The 21,048-nt window shown below is 42.5% G+C and overlaps 1 protein-coding gene across 1 annotated transcript in view; it reads left to right on the top strand.

Annotated features, from left to right (window-relative positions):
• LOC139422042 (protein turtle homolog B-like) overlaps positions 1 to 21,048 on the top strand; it is a 186,821-nt gene that overhangs the window by 125,732 nt on the left and 40,041 nt on the right. Inside the window, exons 7-11 of the mRNA XM_071173178.1 lie at positions 4,745 to 4,890; positions 14,492 to 14,634; positions 15,691 to 15,831; positions 15,982 to 16,101; positions 16,985 to 17,135. Of these exons, the coding sequence (XP_071029279.1) occupies positions 4,745 to 4,890; positions 14,492 to 14,634; positions 15,691 to 15,831; positions 15,982 to 16,101; positions 16,985 to 17,135 (701 nt within the window). The remainder of the gene's footprint in view (positions 1 to 4,744; positions 4,891 to 14,491; positions 14,635 to 15,690; positions 15,832 to 15,981; positions 16,102 to 16,984; positions 17,136 to 21,048) is intronic.

Genomic DNA, 21,048 nt, shown 5'->3' with positions numbered 1-21,048 from the left:
AGACATTGAAGTACTCTGAAATAAAATCCTGCCCCAACTCACATGCACAATAAATATGGAATGCGCAACGCATTCAAGTTCTCTCATTTGAGACCCTGACACAGAGAAGGTGATATGAGTTTTTGGGTTACCCGCGTTATTGTGCTTTTCTTCCTCCTCACATGAAGTGATGATGCAGTGGCATAACACCAGCAGTGCCTGAAATAGTGTCTAACAGAGAAGCTTAAATGCAAGGGAAGCTAGCCATCAATACTTGATAATGCTGTTTCCCCTACATGCCCCTTGCTCAATGTGTCTTCTCTCTAGGACAGAAAGCTAGAAGTAGTAGTCTTCAATAGCGCATACACTGGAACACTTTCATTCAGTTTCTTCAGATCCACCATGCTTAGGGGATGGGCCCAGACGCTTAGCAAAAATATATCCACAGGGAAAAGCGCACACAGAATATAAAAGGTATATGCTTAGAATTTTCATTTATTTAGAGCCAGCACATAAACACCCAATGTTTCGACTAGGTCATTTGTTTTGCCCCACAGAGATCAATTCCTGGGTGTTGTGTCCTCTTACAGCCTAAGCCCTGGTACCCCCTGATGTAGTAGGTAGGGAATGAGGATGGGGGGGTGGTAGGGAGCAGAGAGGTGTTGAAAAATATTGAAAGAGAGGCAGGTAAAGAGGTACATGCACAGTGTAGCTTATGTAAGCAAATCAGGGAATGGGGGGGAGAATGTCAGAGGGAAACTAGTTAGACTGAAGTGGAGGGAGGTCAGGAAGGAGTAGAGATGGGACGAGGAACCGAAAATGACTGACACTAGCATTCCCTTCCTCTTACCAAAGCATTTTGCTTACTTCTGTCATTTTCTGTGATTTTGCTATACAACGTTCCTGTAGATTGTGGGCTGCTGACTCTCACTCTCTCTACCAAATGTGCACGTGGAGGAGGGAGAGCTGCATTCTGAGAAGCACAAGCATATGACCGTTGCTCAAAATGCTATTGCGGGAAAAATATATTTTTTTAAAGCAACTACTGTTGTTTTAGTTACAGAGAGGAGAGTCAAAGCTTTCTGTGAGTATGTCATGTATTTCTCATGTTCAATGCACCACTTTACAACCGGAGTAGTCTGTGGTTAGTATGGTTTTGAGCCGAGCGGAGCGCACCATTTGCAGTGAATAGGCCTACAGTATATCAAGTAGCCTAGGCCTAGTGTTGGAACGTTTTTGTAGGACATTAGCCTACATTTACTGATTAATCAATTTGCCTACATGGCTATCTAACAACACTATCATATTTAGAGTTAGCAACATAGCTTAGTGTTTTGAGTTCTCACTTCCTCAGGTGGTGAATAATAAAACCTATAGACCATTATGAGCAAAGATGTGTGCAAATTCTCTGAAGAGCCAAAAATAAATCTGATCATTCTGCATCCATTTTGACAGGTTGCCTACCAAAATATCAATCAAGCATTTCCTGGATATGTTTGATGAAATAGCTTACTTTCTGAATCGTAGGCTACCTTCTCAGTTGTTTTACTTGGCACTGGAAAAAGATTGTCTAGAGCCCTGCCCGAAAATGTAAAGTAACTTTCAGCTCTAGCACCTTGCGGAAAAAAGGTATTTCATGTCATTTAGCGCTGATTTATCGTTATCGCAGAAGAATAGGTCAATTTATCTGTCTATATCGCCCAGCTCTAGGAAGGAGGTAGAGCGACACGAGAGAAGGAAGATAGAGAAAATAAGAGTCAGTCATGGAAGGTGGAAGAGGATTGTAAGGATCATAATGTAGACAGAAATACAGTGAGCAGATAAAGATAGAGATAGAAAAAGGTAGAACAACATACTGGCTCTACGTACTCACACACACACATCACACACGCACACACACACACACACACAGTGCCTTCAGAAAGTATTCACACCCCTTGACTTTTTCTACATTTTAGATTTGGTTTACACACAATAACCCATAATATTGTTTTTAGACATTTTTACAAATGAATGAAAAGCTGAAATGTCTTGACTCAATAATAATTCAAACCCTTTGTTATTGCTAGATGGGTAAAAAAAGAAGCAGACATTGAATATCCCTTTGAGCATGGAGAAGTTATTAATTACACTTTGGATGGTGTATAAATACACCCAGTCACTACAAAGATACATGTGTCCTTCCTAACTCAGTTGCCGGAAAGGAAGGAAACCGCTCAGCGATTTCACCATGAGGCCAATGGTGAATTTAAAAAGTTACAGAGTTTAATGCCTGTGATAGGAGAAAACGGAGGATGGAACAGCATTGTAGTTACTCCACAATATTAACCTAAATGACAGAATGAAAAGAAGGAAGCCGGTACAGAATAACAAATATTCCAAAACATGAATCTTGTTTGCAACAAGGCACTACAGAAATACTGCGAAAAATGTGGCAACGCAATTCACTTTATGTCCTAAATACAACGTGTTATGTTTGGGGCAAATTCAATACAACACACTATCCATATTTTCAAGCATAGTGGAGGCTGTATCATGTTATTGGTATGCTTGTAATCGTCAAGGATTTTTTTTTAAACGTAATGGCGCTAAGCACAGGCAAAGTCCTAGAGAAAAACCTGGTCTGCTTTCCATCAGACACTGGGAATGATGAATTCACCTTTCAGCAGTACAATAACCTAAAACACAAATATACACTGGAGTTGCTTACCAATAGGACATTGAATGTTCCTGAGTAGCCTAGTTCCAGTTTTGAAATAAAATCAGCTTGAAAATCTATGGAGAAAAAAAAAATCTATGAAAATGGCTGTCTAGCAATGATTAACAACCATCTTGACAGAGCTTGAAAATGTAAAACAAATCCAGGTGTGCAAAGCTCTTAGAGACTTACCCAGAAAAACTCACAGCTGTAATCGCTGCCAACAATGATTATAACATGTATTGAATCGGGTGTGATTTGCAAAAATGTCTAAAAACATGTTTTCACTTTCATTATGGGATATTGTGTGTAGATAAGTGAGATTTCTTTGTAATCCATTTTGAGTTCAGGCTGTAACACAACAAAATGTGGAATACGTCAATGGTTATGAATCCTTTCTGAAGGAACTGTATGTTTATGCCACACACGCATCACAACTGCTGCTACCAGACTCTTATTTGCTATTGCTAATACTGCACAATTTAAACACTTCCCACCTTCCCTGATACATGTGTAAATATTGGAATATATATTGTGCCTTCTTGTATTCTACTGATGCTAAAATGTTTATTCAATTCTATTTACTTTATGTTTTCGTATTCTTATCTTTTATCATTTCTTATTGTTGTTGCATTGTCGAGAAGGAACCTGCAAGTAAGCATTTAGTTGGACAGTTTATACCATGTGTATCCTGTACATATGATACGGCTAATAACACTTGAAACTTGATAGAAGACCCCCCCCTAACCACCACCTCTTGTCCCTAGAGACAGGAATATCTAGTGACACAGTGCTTGTGTCATTCCACGCTCCACTAGCTATGATTATGGGCCACCCACTGAGCCCCCAGCCATCCTACGTCCACTCATGCGTGGCCTGTACACTCTATAGAACAAAATAGGATCTTATGGGCTTTTTCAACCCGCCCAGAGAAGGAACGTCCTAAGTGGAAGGGAGATGGAGAGCAAGGAGAGACAATGGAAGAGCCCTCATTTGGCTATAAGGAGACGGTTTCTCTGTTATTGTAGGACAGCGAAGTTGAGAAAATTATATTAATGCTAATGATATTTGAAAATGATTCAACACTCTATGCCACCTGGGCACTGTCCTGAAGAAGCATTGTGAGTGAAGCCACATAATTTCAGCCTCACTATTCTGTGTTATTTTTCATAGTCACACGTCTGTCTTAGTCATTAGCCAGGTTTCCATCCAACCATTTCATGCTAATGAATTACCAGATGGCTGCCGCTTGAAAAGATTCACGACAGGCCTGATGGAAACCAGGAATTATTGGTAAAATGTCCTTATTTCGACAAAACAAAATACGCAAGGGTGGATAATTATTTTGTCTTTGAAATTGATTATGCAACAATTTTGGTGGAAACGCCTTTATGTGCAAATATTGATATAATTACCTTCATATCGAAGTAAACGTGGAGTACGAAACGTGGATGACACGTTACGTTGTAGGACTACCATCATGACTTGGAAAAGCATTGAGTTTGTGGGTAGATGAAATAAGTTATGATGAACTTCAAATTGTGGTTAAGTGCATGATGATCATTCACATTTCCTGAATGCTGGTGACATGATGATTGGTGCTTGGCTGCCAATTATCAGGTAAAATGATCTTGCTCTTATTCATATCTCATCAAATAACCTACCCTGTCCACTTTACCAGCGAACTCTTGTCTAGAGAGAAACCGTTTTTATGACAAATCCATCGGTAGAGTTGAAAATGCAGTACAAACACATTGATCTTCTGTTTTTTGTATTCAGTACATGGGAATTAAGAGCAAAAGTGTTTTTTATGTGCACCAGTCATCACCTTTTTATCCGTAACAAGTCAGTTTGATGGAAACACACCTCTGGTAGGAAAATGGGCATATTGTAGTCAGGTCGCCAATTGGATGGAAACCTAGCTATTTGGGCATATCTTAACTTCCACTTAAATTGGATTTTCACCTAGTCTCACCTAGTTGCCGTTAATGCATAATAAAGTGACATTTGTACTTGTGGAAGTGGTTATAGGCTCTATATTGATGCTCTTCCCTCCCTTCTCTGCAGTGGCCTGAGGGACAGAGTCAGTATTCTGGTGGACGGCTCACTCATCATCGGCGGTGTGAAGCCTGAAGATGCTGGGAGATTCACCTGTAGCCCCAGCAACAGCCTGGGCCAGCCCCCGTCCGCCTGGGCCCAGGTCACAGTGCAATGTGAGTGTCTGGCCCTATCCTCTACAGTCAACCCCTACCCCTTATGTACTTGTGTTCATTAGAACACACAGAGCTACTGGGTGTACACTACAGCAAGATCCATCCTAACGAACATACCTAATTCTGCTCATCAGCCATACAAAGGACATTGGCTGATCCTAGATCTGTACCTATAAGATCGAGCGGTCCCACTGCAACTGAGTACACTCAGTCCTGCTGATGCTGTTCTCTGCTGTTCTCTACCTAATCTACTTAATGAGTGTTATACTTTACCTACCCACCCTAATGTGCCGCAATGAGAGCTTGGGATTATAAAATATAAAAGTTTCCTGCATTTTTACACAATCCAATATGCCGTCTCGAATTTAGAACAAAAAGTAAGCAAAAATGCCCAAAGTCATCAAGCTAGGTAAGAGATCATTATTAAATATGTTTAAGTGATTAATAAGACTGAAGTAGATCAAAGGTAATTCAATAATAAATATTGTTGCACCTTTAACCAATAGCCTAACAAAATAACAACTCTCAACACAGACTTTTGATTGTTGATTAAGACGTCCTCTATATCAAATTTCAGCCTGACCGACCATCCAGCTCGAGCCGCCTGCAAGTCCGACCCCCACCAGTCTAGTCAATAACTCAACTCTCTCCGAACACAATTTCCTTCCCAGTTCACATATTTACGTTTTTTTTTTCATTCACAAGGGAAAGGTTTGGAAACACAAAACAAAAGAAAAACCACATACACCTCAAATATACATTAACAAACAGAAACAGCAAATCCTCCTTGTAAATACTATCATAGGACTAATAGTACTGTAGAGCACTTTTTACTTGCACACAAGAAAGCTGCCCCGTCCTGTCCTTAGGGGTCCACCACCCTGCAGCAGAGCCCTGTTAGGCTCTTATTTCTCAGAGTAAATAACTCAGACACTAGAGAAGCTTAACCAAGTTGAATTCTTCCCAAAGGGTCGTTACAGCTGTAATTCAGACAACAACAAAAAATATTCACACAAGCACTGATATTTAACCCTTTCTCCTAGGCTGAGTCTCCTCCTCCAGTGATATATGTTCTTCCTCACTTCATCTAACCTGACCTCTACCCCAAAGTGCTCACTCCTCCCCAACTCAAGGCTGTCATGGTTATTTATATAAGACTGTCTCCTCTCCTCCCAGAGTATCCCTGATGGCTAACAATAACATATCCTGACAATGTAAACGTTATACATTACCCAGTCTCCCTCAGTGGCATTGTTAGTTTCCAAGATCTCCACCCAACACATTCCAAAGCCATCTGTCTTTCCACAGAAAACCATTCACTTCTGACATAAAACCCAGTCTTTTTCACTCCTCATATTCTATGCTTTTGATCTATCATGTTTTTAATATCTCAATGTTCAAAGTTTAGCCTGAATCCAACAGTCCCTCCTCTTGAACAATAGCGTCCTAATGTTCAATTTATATGAACTTGGAAATTACTTCTAAATGGACAAACGATGATAATAAAACATGAATTAAAAAAACTGACAAATGATTATAAATGAACAAACAATGATGACAAACATTCAACGTGAGGTTTACAAACTCAGAGACTTATGGCCTCTGTACTATGATCACATCATACACACTTTTATTTCCATCTCTCATCACATAACAAAATGCCATTCCAGCTGAATCTGCTGTCTTGTTCCATGTCAGATGGAACACTTTTTGTTTCTCCACTTTCTCCTTGTGGTTCCTAAGAGAGTGATAGCATAAGACTTGGAGAGCAACAAAAAGACACAAAACATAACAGTATTAACAATGTGATAAGCTATGCATAATTATATATGCATGACAACCCAAAGTTTGAAAACATGACAATTCCCACTCTGTGTTGGCCTGACTATGTCTTCAGGATACTTTTCTGTTGAGGTTGGCAAAAAATGAATGCTCTAAAAAAACTTCCTCATGCTTTCACCCAGTCTTCCCCGTCAGACTGCAGGATCCAAGAGGTGTTCCCAAGCCATGTCGTTCTCACTTTACTCCCCATCATCTTTCTCCATAGCCACCAGATATATAGTTGAAGTCGGAAGTTTACATACACCGTAGCCAACTACATTTAAACTCAGTTTTCACAATTCCTGACATTTAATCCTAGTAAAACGTCCCTGTCTTAGGTCAGTTAGGATCACCACTTTATTTTAAGAATGTGAAATGTCAAAATAATAGTAGAGAGAATGATTGATTTATTTCACCTTTTATTTCTTTCATCACATTCCCAGTGGGTCAGAAGTTTACATACACTTAATTAGTATTTGGTAGCATTGCCTTTAAATTGTTTGACTTCGGTCAAACGTTTCGGGTAGCCTTCCACAAGCTTCCCACAATAAGTTGGCCTATTCCTCCTGACAGAGCTGGTGTAACTGAGTCAGGTTTGTAGGCCTCCTTGCTCGCACTCACTTTTTCAGTTCTGCCCACATATTTACTATGGAATTGAGGTCAGGGCTTTGTGATGGCCACTCCAATACCTTGACTTTGTTGTCCTTGAGCCATTTTTCTACAACTTTGGAAGTATGCTTGGGGTCATTGTCCATTTGGAAGACCCATTTGCGACCAAGCTTTAACTTCCCGACTGATGTCTTGAGATGTTGCTTTAATATATCCACATAATTGTCCTACCTCATGATGCCATCTATGTTGTGAAGTGCACCAGTCCCTCCTGCAGCAAAGCACCCCCACAACATGATGCTGCCACCCCCGGGCTTCACGGTTGGGATGTTGTACTTCGGTTTGCAAGACTCCCCCTTTTTCTTCCAAACATAACGATGGTCATTATGGCCAAACAGTTCTATTTATTTTTCAACAGACCAGAGGACATTTCTCCAAAAAGTATGATAGTTGTCCCCATGTGCAGTTGCAAACCATAGTCTGGCTTTTTTTATGGCGGTTTAAGAACAGTGGCATCTTCCTTGCTGAGTGGCCTTTCAGGTTATGTCCATGTAGGACTCATCTTACTGTGGATATACTATTGTACCTGTTTCCTCCAGCATCTTCCCAAGGTCCTTTGCTGTTGTTCTGGGATTGATTTGCACTTTTCGCACCAAGTACGTTCATCTCTAGTAGAGAGAGCATGTCTCCTTCCTGAGAGGAATGAAGGCTGTGTGGTCCCATGGTGTTTATACTTGCGTACTATTGTTTGTATAGATGAACTTGGTACCTTCAGGAGTTTGGAAATTGCTCCCAAGGATTATCCAGACTTGTGGAGGTCTACAATTTATTTATATTTTCCCATGATGTCAAGCAAAGAGGCACTGAGTTTGAAGGTAGGCCTTAAAATACATCTACAGGTACATCTCCAAATTGACTCAAATGATGTAAATTAGCCTATCAGAGGCTTCTAAAGCCATGACATCATTTTCTGGAATTTTCCAAGCTGTTTAAAGGCACAGTCAGCTTAGTGTATGTAAACTTCTGACCCACTGGAATTGTGATACAATGAATTATACGTGAAATAATCTGTCTGTAAACAATTGTTGAAAAAATTACTTGTGTCATGCACAAAGTAGATGTCCTTACCGACTTGCCAAAACTGTAGTTTGTTAACAAGAAACTGGTGGAGGGGTTGAAGAACGAGTTTTAATGACTCCAACCTAAGTGTATGTAAACTTCCGACTTCAACTGTACATCAGCCATGTTCTGCTCTGCTTGCTTTTACAAAGAGCGCAACTCATACACACTGACCTAATGCTCAACTCCCCCCCCCCCCCCCCCCCCCCCCCGTTATGCCACTGGCTGACACTATTCAAGACATTAAGGGTTTGGAACTTTAAGTCCAATTATCTCAGAATCATATTTTTGCAGATAGAACCTTATAGTCAGTCCCAAGCTCTCAACAAGCCAAAGACAATTTTCCATCTTACTGTATGTACATTTGATGTAAGCTAAAGCCTTTTGAATCTGAATACAGGAAATATGGCACTATATCTGGCCATGGTATAGAATAAGTTAGATAGAAACCCTCTCTCTCTATCCACTGCACTGTGTAATTGATTGGAGGTTACATTGGACTCCAAGCCAATTCCAGACCTCCCAAGCTCGGCCAAGCGGGCATATTAGCCCCAACCCTGATCCATCCAACCACTACACACACTCTGTGTCTCTTAACCCCAACACATGCACACCAATGCCGGGAACCGTGCGGGTTAGAATTGAAACTGTGACCTTGAAGTCACTCTTCTTCCAGGTCACTCGAGTCACTTTCACATTCAGCAATATTCTCCTAGCATGATACGCTCTATTTAGTTTTCGGTCACACTGGCATTGATTAATCAATATTATTCACAGCCCGCCTTTCATTTATGAGTCGTGACTTTCAAGTACGCCAGCCTAGTCGTTCCCCTGAGGTAAATCAGCCATATTGTATTCCAAATGAATGGAGGCAGGGATGAGCGTTGAGCACCAGTAATATCCATCCACCGGCGAGAAATGTGGCCCCGCGTCTGCGGGTAGTGATGACTCGTTTGGGTAGCCAAGGCAACAGACATTTTGCATTCCCCCACTCTCTCCTCCTCTACGGCTCCAAATTGGATATTTATTTTCTCAAGCGCCTGAGGAAGGGCAGGAGGGGCAGGCAGCACCAGTCAGGAGGGAGGGTAGCGAGCATTACATCATCGCTTTCAGAGACCAGACACTTTTTTGACACAGGCTGCGGAGAGAGAGGGAGCTTTTTTCTCTCAAGTAGCGACCAATTTCCCAAAGCAAGTCACTGCCTGAGCCAGAATGCAGAGAGGTAGAGACATTTCTAGCTAGCCAATGCTGTTCTATTTTTAGAATTTGAATGATATTCTTGTCTTCTGCCTGCCACTGAGGTCTTTTGACAGCTAACGGACTGCTGAGCGATTGACAATTAGGGCTGCGTAGTAGGTGTATAGTGTGATTATAGTAGGTGTATAGTGTGATTATAGTAGGTGTATAGTGTGACTCTCTGGTTTCTGGGGGCGTGGTGATGTACAGCCGCTAGTGAAAGTCTACACACCCCTTTCTCAGGTTTATCGTTTTGCTGCCTTAAAATTACATCTAAAAAGGGATTAAACCATTTTAAAAAACAACGATGTCTAGATTGCGTATGTCTTCACACCCCAGAGTACATTTTTGGTAGAAGTACCTTTGACAGCCATTACAGCTGTGAATAATTTTTAACAAGATTCTACTAACTTTGCACAACTCTTAGGGCTACAAATATGCATTGTTTTTGTCAAAATTCCTCAAGCTAAATAAAATTGTTTGGGAATCATTGATAGACAGTAGTATTCATACTTTGTTTCTGATTTTCAAGCATATTTAATTCCGCACTGAGACTGGACCATTCAGGAACACTTAACACCTCTTGGAAAGTAATTCTGGTGTGTCTTTGGCATTGAACTTTATGTTATTGTCCTGCAGAAAAAAGGCTTAGGTTTTCAGAAGACTTTCATATTCATTTTTATCCTAACAAACTCTCCACTTCCTGCCGATGACAAGCATACCCATAACATAATGCTGCCACCACAATACTTGAAAATATAAAAAATGAAAAGAAGGAAGTCTGTATTAAAAGAAATCTACTCCAAATCAACCATTCTGTTTGCAGCAAGGCCGTTAAGTAATACTTCAAGACAACACAAAATTAAGATACAGTGCATTCAGAAAGTATTTAGACCCCTCAACTTTTCAGCTTTACTCTAAAATATATTAAATACATTTCCCTCATCAATCTACACACAATACCTCATAATGACAAAGCAAAAACAGTTTTTTATGCATTTTTGCAAATGTATTACAAATAAAAAACAGAAATAGTATTCTCAGACCCTTTGCTATGAGACTCGAAATTGAGCTCAGGTGCATCCTGTTTCCATTGACCATCCTTGAGATGTTTCTACAACTTGATTGGAGTCCACCTGTGGTAAGTTCAATTGATTGGAAATGATTTAGAAAGGCACACACCTGTCTATATAAGGTCCCACAGTTGACAGTGCATGTCAGAGCAAAAACCAATCCATGAGGTCGAAGGAATTGTCCGTAGAGCTCAGAGAAAAGATTGTGTCGAGGCACAGATCTGAGGAAGGGTCCCAAAAATGTTTGCTGCATCAAAGGTCCTCAAGAACACAGTGGCCTGCATCATTCTTGAATGGAAGAAGTTTGAACCACCAAGACTCTTCTCAGAGTTGGTCGCCCTGCCAAACTGATAAATCGGGGGAGAAGAACCTTAGGGCCACTCCTCAGTAAAAGGCACATGACATGCTGCTTGGAGTTTGCCAAAAGGCGCCTAAAGGACTCCCAGACCATGAAAAACAAAATGATCTGGTCTTTTGAAACCAAGATTGAGCTCTTTGGCCTGAATACCAAGCGTCACGTCTGGAGGAAACCTGGCACCATCCATACGGTGAAGCATGATTGTGGGAGAATCATGCTGTGGGGTGTTTTTCCGCAGCAGGGAGATGAGTCAGGATTGAGGGAAAGATGAACGGAGCAACGTGCACAGAGATCCTCTATGAAAACCTGTTCCAGAGCGCTCAGGACCTCAGAATTGGGTGAAGGTTCACCTGCCAACAGGACAACGACCCTAAGCACAAAGCCAAGACAACACAGGAGTGGCTTCGGGACAAGTCTCTGAATGTCCTTGAGTGGCCCAGCCAGAGCTCGGACTTGAACCCGATCGAACATGCCTGAAGACACCTGCAAATAGCTGTGCAGCGATGCTCCCCATTCCAACCTGAGAGCTTGAGAGGATCTGCAGAGACGAATGGGAAAAACTCCCCAAATACAGGTGTGCCAAGCTTGTGAAGTCATACCCATGAAGACTCGAGGTTGTAATTTGAATGCATATGGTCTGAATACATATGTAAATGTGATATTTCCATTTTTTATTTAAAAATACAATTTCTAAAAACCTGTTTTTGCTTTGGCATTATGGGGTATTGTGTGTAGATTGATGAGGGGGAAAAAACGATTTAATCCATTTTAGAATAAGGCTGTAACCTAACAACATGTGGAAAAAGTCAAGGTGTCTGAATACTTTCCGAATACACTGTATACTGCATAGGCACTGCATTGTCTGAGGTACCCGGACACTCTTTCACTCTCTGTCTCTGTCTCCTCTCTCCGTATTTATTTCTGTCTATTCCTATCATCATCTTATGCCTTTCTGAAGCCAAATTGTCAACTCCATCTCTTTCTCTCTCTTTCTCCTTCCATTGCGCCTGTTCTCACTCATCCCCCTCCCTCTTCCTTTCTCTTCTTCCGTCTCTCTCAGGTGTATCCCCCCATCACTGTGCCCTCTTTGGGTTGGTTGGGCTGCAGGCTACCATGCTTCCATACCTGCCCCAGGAGAGCAGCCACACACACACTCAAACCCTTATATGCCACCACACGCACACACACTCACACTCAAACACACACAAAATTAGATCGGCGCGACCGTGACCGGTTGTTTCTGTACTGTGTGCGTGTGTGACAGGCGCTGCAAAAGTGAGGGAAAGGGAGCGCAAAAGAGGGAGGAGGGGGAGAGGTGACATCATTCTCTGTGGAAACCCTTTCCTCTGCAGTGACGTCAGCTACAGACGGTCGGTGGGCTAGGCAGCGTGGGCGATAGCGGCCCCACTAGTCCACTGATTGCAGTGCAGCACTACGCCAATATTTCAGGCAGTGTGTGTGTGTGTGAGAGAGAGCGAGAGAGAGAGCGAACACCTCTGCCCAAGCCAGTACAACTTATCCTGTTTCAATTTCAGTCCCCTTCTCTTCTTCCCTTTCACTGGTGAATTACCCATAATAATCAGCTTTGGTACATGTGGTAAAGCGAGACCAGACATAAAATAAAGATGTGTGGATATGTGCATGTTAGAGAAAGTGTGTATGCGAGCTATAGCGAGCCTGGCACTACCCCACCTCCTCTCTCCCCTTCTATAAATAGACTGTGGCACTTCGCCAAAGATTAAGATGTTGAGAGGGATTTTTTTCCAAACCGCTCCTTTCCAAGCAGCACTGGCCTCTTGCAGCCATTATCACCTGGCTCTGACTAGATAACGAAGTCTGAATCTGTCCTTTATTATTCACATCAGACATGACACACTGAAACCTGTCTGCTTAAAAGGTTAGCCAACACAGAGGAAATTAATGGGGAGTGCAGACAAGTTTGTTGGTTTGTGTCATTGTGGTGTAATGTAACGTCTAGTGGCAAATCTGTCATCTCTACCACATAGTGACACTGAACAAGATACCATGGACACTCTCACAGAATACACTACTGAGCCAAATAAAGTTGGACTGAGCTAACCTGCTTACACTTCCACCAATTTGTGAAAATATGTGGCAAAAAACATGCAAGCCAACACAGTTTTCTTCGGGTTGGCAAGACATCGTGCAAACACCTCTTTGAAACAACCTACTTTGACCTTACTTCGCTAAGCAGCCCTACTATTCTAATGCTTCCGAGCTTGTTCAAAGTTATAGGCTAGGGCATTGACTTTAGTGTCTTTCCTCTTTCCTCTCGTCTATCCGTGCTGCCAGATAAAGTTATATCAGCCGTGACTCCACTCAGCCACGGACGCCTCTGTCTGAATACTGAAGAGGTCATCCTGCTCTATACTCATTTTAATCCACACAATGCCATTCTATATATTTGTCTAGGATTCTCCTTCCTTGAAAAATTAATTGACATACTCAAAACATATTTCTCTGTTTACTTGTCAGTGTTTACCCATCCACTCCAAACACACACACAACCTCCACAGCTACTGCTCTCAGACCAGCTGCTACCGAAGCACAGTTTATCATGTAATGACAGCCCGTGCTCATAAAACCTGTTATTTCCCCTGTCTCCTGCTGCAGTACTGGTCCCATAATCACTACCAATGTTACTCCACCATAAAGATATTTATCTCGTGGCCTGGGCGATCTAGCTAGCGGTTAGTGCCGCTGTCTACACCTTGTACAAAACTTTTTCCATAATAGACCAGATGAATGCTGTGATCCCTTATTGATGTCACCTGTTAAATCCACTTCAATCAGTGTAGATGAAGGGGAGGAGACACGTTACAGAACGATTTTTAAGCCTTGAGACAATTGAGACATGGATTGTGTGTGTGGCATACAGAGGGTGGGCAATGGGCAAGACAAAAGATTTAAGTGTCTTTGAACAGGGTTTGGAAGTAGGTGCCAGGTGCACCGGTTTGTGTCAAGAACTGCAATGCTGCTGGGTTTTCCACACTCAACAGTTTCCTGTGTGTAACAAGAATGGTCCACCACCCAAAAGACATCCAGCCAACTTGACACAAACTGTGGGAAGCATTGGAGTCAACATGGGCCATCATCCCTGTGGAAATGCTTTGGACACCTTGTAGAGTCCATGCCCTGACGAATTGAGTCTGTTCTGAGGGCAAAAGCGGGTGCAGCTCAATATTAGGAAGGTTTTCCTAATGTGTTGTACGCTCAGTGTATATTTGCCCATGTTGGTTTGGTTTCGAATCCAGCCCACTGCCTTTGTGACAAACTCTCTACCTTTCCCACCATCTGTCCTTTGTCCAATAAATACAGAAATAAATACAATACAAATGAACTGTATTTCTCTCTCTCGCCCCAGACCCTGCCCGTGTCAAAGACATGCCACCTGCCATCTACGTGGCCATTGGCCTGCCAGGCTTCATCCGTTGCCCTGTAGACGCCAACCCGCCTGTCACGCTGGTCAAGTGGACAAAAGATGGCAACCCCCTCCGGATAGAGAAGGTGAATCAAGGGTTATATTCATTAGAACACACTGTAGCAAAATGTTTTGCAATAGAAAACGAAAATGTGCATTTTGTTATTGGACACGCTCAGGAAGCCCCTCCCGGTTTAAGTCCCTTTTCTTATGCCTTATGAATATGACCTATAACATTCAGAGATAAATGTATTGTGTAAAACCGATATGATTGTCTGTTAGGTAGGAATAGGGAATGGTATCAGTTCTATTTGTTCTATTTCTATTGGCAATGTTCAGAACAGACAGACAGAATGGACAGACGCACGTAACATAAGATGGTATCGTAGCGTCTGTCAACAGATTGTGGGATGCGACGAGTAACGAGGAACTTTGTTCTGCGCTCAGATTTTTCGTCAATGATCATTTGGACAAATCACGATTTTGCATCTTTTGAATTTCGGAAGAGGAGGGGACATTTAGCCCATAGACTTGCCCGAAACTTCCGTTTAGGGGGGTGGAGACATTATTAGTCTTATTTTCTTATACATCTTCCCCCAGAACTGAATTCTTAGTGGAGTAGGGTGAAGTTGCCCCGTCTAGACATTGATCTAAAGTCAGTTTTGTGTTTTTCCCCCCTAATGGTTAAGTTTAGGGCTAAGGGGTAGGCTGATCGTAGATCTGTGCCTAGAAGGGCAACTTCTACCTGAGTTTGGATGACAGACTGTGAAATCTCCTCAGGCTTGGAACTGCGACAAAGGTGATGAACTAAGCTCTTCACATGTGCATTAAAGAGGACGTCCTAGTGGTTAAGTTTCCTAGTTTAAGGCTTCTATGGGTGGATCAATTGTTGTGTATATCCCAGACAAAATCTAGCTGTTCTTTCTGTTTCCTTCCCCTACTTTTTGCCCTTGCTTTCAGTCCCTTTTGATTCAGAACTTTTAACTAGTGAGAACATTTGGGGACTGACCGCACCTCTCACTTCCTTGAAGCCACAGTCTCCTCTGCTCTATGCAGGATGACGGGATAGTGCTGTGCCACTGGTGCGCCCAGCCATACAAACATTGCAATGTCATAGCGTTAGCCCCTCTTTGTTCCCACAGTACCCTGGTTGGAGCCAAATGGAGGACGGGAGCATCCGCGTGGCCGAGGTGACGGAGGACTCTCTGGGCACCTACACCTGCATGCCTTACAATGCCCTGGGCTCTGAGGGATGGTCCGCTCCCACTCCTCTGGTGCTAAAGGTACGCAGGCTGATACTAACAGTAATTAGCGTGCTAGTTAGTATATCAATCATTATGCATTTTCTATGCTTTGAGTTAGCCTAACGGCTACACCCATCTCGGTCTGTTACTCTAATCTCACCCCCATTGGGGAACACTCTCTCTGGGCAGGATCCCCCTAAGTTCTCGATTGTTCCCGGAGGGGAATACAGGCAGGAGGCTGGGAGAGAGCTGGTCATCCCCTGTGCGGCTGAGAGAGAATTTCCCTATCCCAATATCACATGGCGGAAGGTAAGTGAAGCGACCCTCCCACCATCCAAAAGACTCATGGTCTGGTCTGACAGTCTTTACTTTATAATAGGACAGAGCTACGGCTCCTCTTCTCCATCCTTTCACTCTAAAGTTATGGGTATCAGGTAGAACATTGCTGTACACTCACACAGTCTATTTGACAAAGCTCCTCGCTACTAGTAAATCCCCAAATGATGTAATGTTAAGTGATAACGGGTGGTTATTACTACCATGTAATTTCTAAACCAGACGCCGCCAAATGTGGTTCGATGGTGATTGTTGATATTGGAGTCATCTTTTCCATCTTTGCCACAAGGAATGAGATGAGGTTGCAATCAAACTGTCTCCTAGAAATCACAATGTTTTAATTGCATTTTAATGGTGGCGTTATCAGCTGAAACAATCAAGGCAAACACATTAGCGTTAGCCTTCAATTGTCTCTTGATTATGGAGCTTCTTAATCTCTCCCAATGAAAACAATGTGATTTGCAGTTGTTTGTCTCCCTTTACCGTCGCCTTGATGCCGATGCTGAAATGTTTTGTTATATGAGTAGCGGAGGAAGGACAGTCTCTTCCAACAGCCACAGTGACTGAGGAAGCACAAGTTAATCTACTAATCTACCTGTCTGTGTGTGTCTGTCTGTCTGCCTTCCTTTTTGTCTATCTTCCTTGTTGTCTACCTGTCTCTGTCTGTCTGCCTTCTTTTTGTCTGCCAGTTTGTCTATCTGTCCTGTTCTCGGTCTCTGTCTCTGTCTATCTACTAATCTACTGTCTGTCTGGAGGCTGGGTGGGTGGGTGATAATTACCTTCCTTGCCAGAACCAATACAGTATGTGCTGTTCTGTGAGATGTAACTCCTCTCTCTTCCCCTCTCTCTTTTTAAGGTAGGGAAGCCCAGTAAAAGCAAGCACAACGTCCTTCCCACCGGCAGCTTACAGTTCAAGTCCCTGGGCAAGGAAGACCACGGGGAGTGGGAGTGTGTCGCCACCAACGTTGCCACGAGCATCACTGCCAGCACACACCTCCAAGTTTTTGGTACAAGCCACTCCGCCATACACATGCACAGGAACATGCATGAACACTCATGCACACACACATCGAACACACACAGGAACAGGTACATACACACACGCAAAGGAACACGTAATCAAATACAAGTAATAGGAAGCTGAGTAGCACTGGGTTGTATTCATTATGCGACAAACGGAGGAAAGCAGACTGAAAGAGAGAGGGACAACCTGGTCTTGTCCAATCAGAAATGTGAATTTTCATGATCTGTTGCAAAATGTTTTAAAATGTTTTCCGTTGCATACCTTAATGAATAGGACCCTTGTGTGATCTAAGGATAGTGAAGAGAGGCGGGGCTGTGCAGAGCAGCATCAACAGCTTGACAGTTTGCCAAAGCTCAACACGTCAGCCAAAGCACCTGGGGGACATGTGCAATGAGCATTTTGCAAGGTCAATGAAGTCGCGCCAGCATTCGCAAATCACAGATGAGCGAACTGGGCTGGGCTCGCAGCATTGGGGAGGTAGACACAGAGACTGTTTCCACTGCTGAAAGCTCTACTGTCGTGGCCAAATGTTTTGAGAATGATACAAATATTTCCACAAAGTTTGCTGCTTCAGTGTCTAGATATTTTTGTCAGATGTTACTATGGAATACTGAAGTATAATTACAAGCATTTCATAAGTGTCAAAGGCTTTAATTGACAATTACATGAAGTTGATGCAAAGAGTCAATATTTGCAGTGTTGACCCTTCTTTTTCAAGACCTCTGCAATCCGCCCTGGCATGCTGTCAATTAACTTCTGGGCCACATCCTGACTGATGGCAGCCCATTCTTGCATACTCAATGCTTGGAGTTTGTCAGAATTTGTGAGTTTTTGTTTGTCTACCCACCTCTTGAGGATTGACCACAAGTTCTCAATGGGTTTAAGGTCTGGGGAGTTTCCTGACCATGGACCCAAAATATCGATGTTTTGTTCCCCGAGCCACTTAGTTATCACTTTTACCTTACGGCAAGGTGCTCCATCATGCTGGAAAATGCATTGTTCGTCACCAAACTGTTCCTGGATGGTTGGGAGAAGTTGCTCTCGGAGGATGTGTTGGTACCATTCTTTTTTCATAGCTGTGTTCTTAGGCAACATTTTGAGTGAGCCCACTCCCTTGGCTGAGAAGCAACCCCACACATGAATGGTCTCAGGATGCTTTACTGTTGGCATGACACAGGACTGATGGTAGCGCTCACCTTGTCTTCTCCGGACAAGCTTTTTTCCAGATGCCCCAAACAATCGGAAAGGGGATTCATCAGAGAAAATGACTTTACCCCAGTCCTCAGCAGTCCAATCCCTTTACCTTTTGCAGATTATCAGTCAGTCCCTGATGTATTTCCTGGAGAGAAGTGGCTTCTTTGCTGCCCTTCTTGCCACCAGACCATCCTCCAAAAGTCTTCGCCTCACTGTGCGTGCAGATGCACTCACACTTGCCTGCTGCCATTGCTGAGCAAGCTCTGTACTGGTGGTGCCCCGATCCCGCAGCTGAATCAACTTTAGGAGATGGTCCTGGCGCTTGCTGGACTTTCTTGGGCGCCCTGAAGCCTTCTTGAAAACAATTGAACCGCTCTCCTTGAAGTTCTTGATGATCCGATAAATGGTTGATTTAGGTGCAATCTTACTGGCAGCAATATCCTTGCCTGTGATGCCCTTTTTGTGCAAAGCAATGATGACGGCACGTGTTTCCTTGCAGGTAACCATGGTTGACATAGGAAGAACAATGATTCCAAGCACCACCCTCCTTTTGAAGCTTCCTGTCTGTTATTCAAACTCAATCAGCATGACAGAGTGATCTCCAGCCTTGTCCTCGTCAACACTCACACCTGTGTTAATGAGAGAATCACTGACATGATGTCAGCTGGTCCTTTTGTGGCAGGGCTGAAATGCAGTGGAAATGTTTTTGGGGGATTCAGTTCATTTGCATGGCAAGGAGGGACTTTTCAATTAATTGCAATTCATCTGATCACTCTTCATAACATTCTGGAGTATATGCAAATTGCCATCATACAAACTGAGGCAGCATACTTTGCGAAAATTAATATTTGTGTCATTCTCAAAACTTTTGGCCACGACTGTCTAGTTTGTTTGATAAATAAGGACAACCGATAGATAAACTGTCACTTGTTGTGTATAGGTCGTCCAGTTCCGATTATGCTTTTTTGGAGTAGTGTTAGTGTCCATAGCTACAGCTGGCTAAGGAAAAAGACCACTTAGTCTTCAGTTAGCTGTCTGCTGATATTGCCTGTATGGAGGTCTTTGTGCGTGGGGGCAAGATTCACAGACGGGGTTATTCGGGACACTGTTAAACTGTGGTTTGGTGTCTGGCATTCAACAGTCAAAGGAACAATTTGCAGGCGTTCCATTTGCCAATGGATTTCTCTCTCACAGCCAATTGGATGATTGTGTTAATGTATACTGAACAAAAATATAAATGCAACATGCAATAATTTCAATGGTTTTACTGAGTTACAGTTCATATAAGGAAATCGGTCAATTGAAATAAATAAATTAAGGCCCTAATCTATGGATTTCACAAGACTGGGCGGGGACGCAGCCACGCACTGAGGAGCCAGGTCCAGCCAATCAGAATTTGTTTTTCCCCACAAAAGGCCTTTGTTACAGACAGAAATAATCCTCAGTTTCATCAGCTGTCCGGGTGGCTGGTCTCAGACAATCCCACAGGTGAAGAAGCCAGATGTGGATGTCCTGGACTGGCGTGGTTACACGTGGTCTGCGGTTGTGAGGCCAGTTGGACATACTACCAAATTCTCTAAAATGACGTTGGAAGTGGCTTATTGTAGAGAATTGAACATTAAATTACCTTGCAACAGCTCTGGTGGACATTCATGCAGTCAGCATGCCAATTGCATGCTCCCTCAAAACTTGAAACATCTGTGGTGTTGTGTGACAACTGCACATTTTAGAGTGGCCTTTTATTGTTCCCAGCACAAGGTTCCCCTGTGTAATGATCATGCTGTTTAATCAGCTTCTTGATAAACAAGTTTGTGCATAAAATTTAAGAGAAATACACTTTTTGTGCATATGGAAAATTTGACACTTGACATTTTTGTTCAGTATATTTGGTGGATGATCAGAATATGTCCAACTCCTTTACATTTCAGCACATTTTCGTGTTTAATTGGTAGGGGAGACTGTAATTGGCCAGAGATTTCTCAAATCATCTACTAGAGATCTTCTACGGTTACTATGTCAACTAATTAAGATATTACATGACAACTGTATATTTAAGGCTTAGGCGTTACACCTGTCGACAACATCAGGTGAAATTGGAGGGCATGCAATTCAATTTAAAACATTTATGAACATACAAGATTCTTATATTGTTTAAAAGCTTACATTCTTGTTAATCTAACTGCTTTGTCCGAATTACAATAGGCTTTAAAGCGAAAGCATACCATGCGATTGTTTGAAGACGGCGCCCCACATCAACATATTTTTCAACCATCACAGGCTTCATAAAATCACAAATAGCGATTAAATAAATCACTTACTTTTGAAAATCTTCCTCTGTTTGAAATCCCAAGGGTCCTAGCTACAACATCAAGGTTGTTTTGTTAGATAAAATTCTTCTTTATATCCCAAAGGTCTGTTTGGTTGGCGCCATCGATATCAGTAATCCACTCGTTCAACATGCAGACAAAGGAGTCCAAAAAGCTACCACTAAACTTTGTTCAAACAAGTCAAACTACGTTTCTATTGTAAATAAACTATAATATTTCATACGGAAAGAAGTATGTTCAATAGAAAAGTAAAATTAGCAGGTGCGCCTTCATCGCGCGCCGATAGACTGATTTTCCACTGGGACTCGTTGTGCCAAAACTCCAACTTATTACTAGTTTTGGACGAAACAAGCCTGAAACCTTAAACAAAGACTG

The sequence above is a fragment of the Oncorhynchus clarkii genome, chromosome 12 (genome assembly GCF_045791955.1).
Source record: "Oncorhynchus clarkii lewisi isolate Uvic-CL-2024 chromosome 12, UVic_Ocla_1.0, whole genome shotgun sequence".
NCBI classification, from domain to species: Eukaryota; Metazoa; Chordata; class Actinopteri; order Salmoniformes; family Salmonidae; genus Oncorhynchus; species Oncorhynchus clarkii.
Note: the sequence above shows the minus strand (reverse complement) of the source record. Positions and strands in the feature narration are given on the sequence as shown.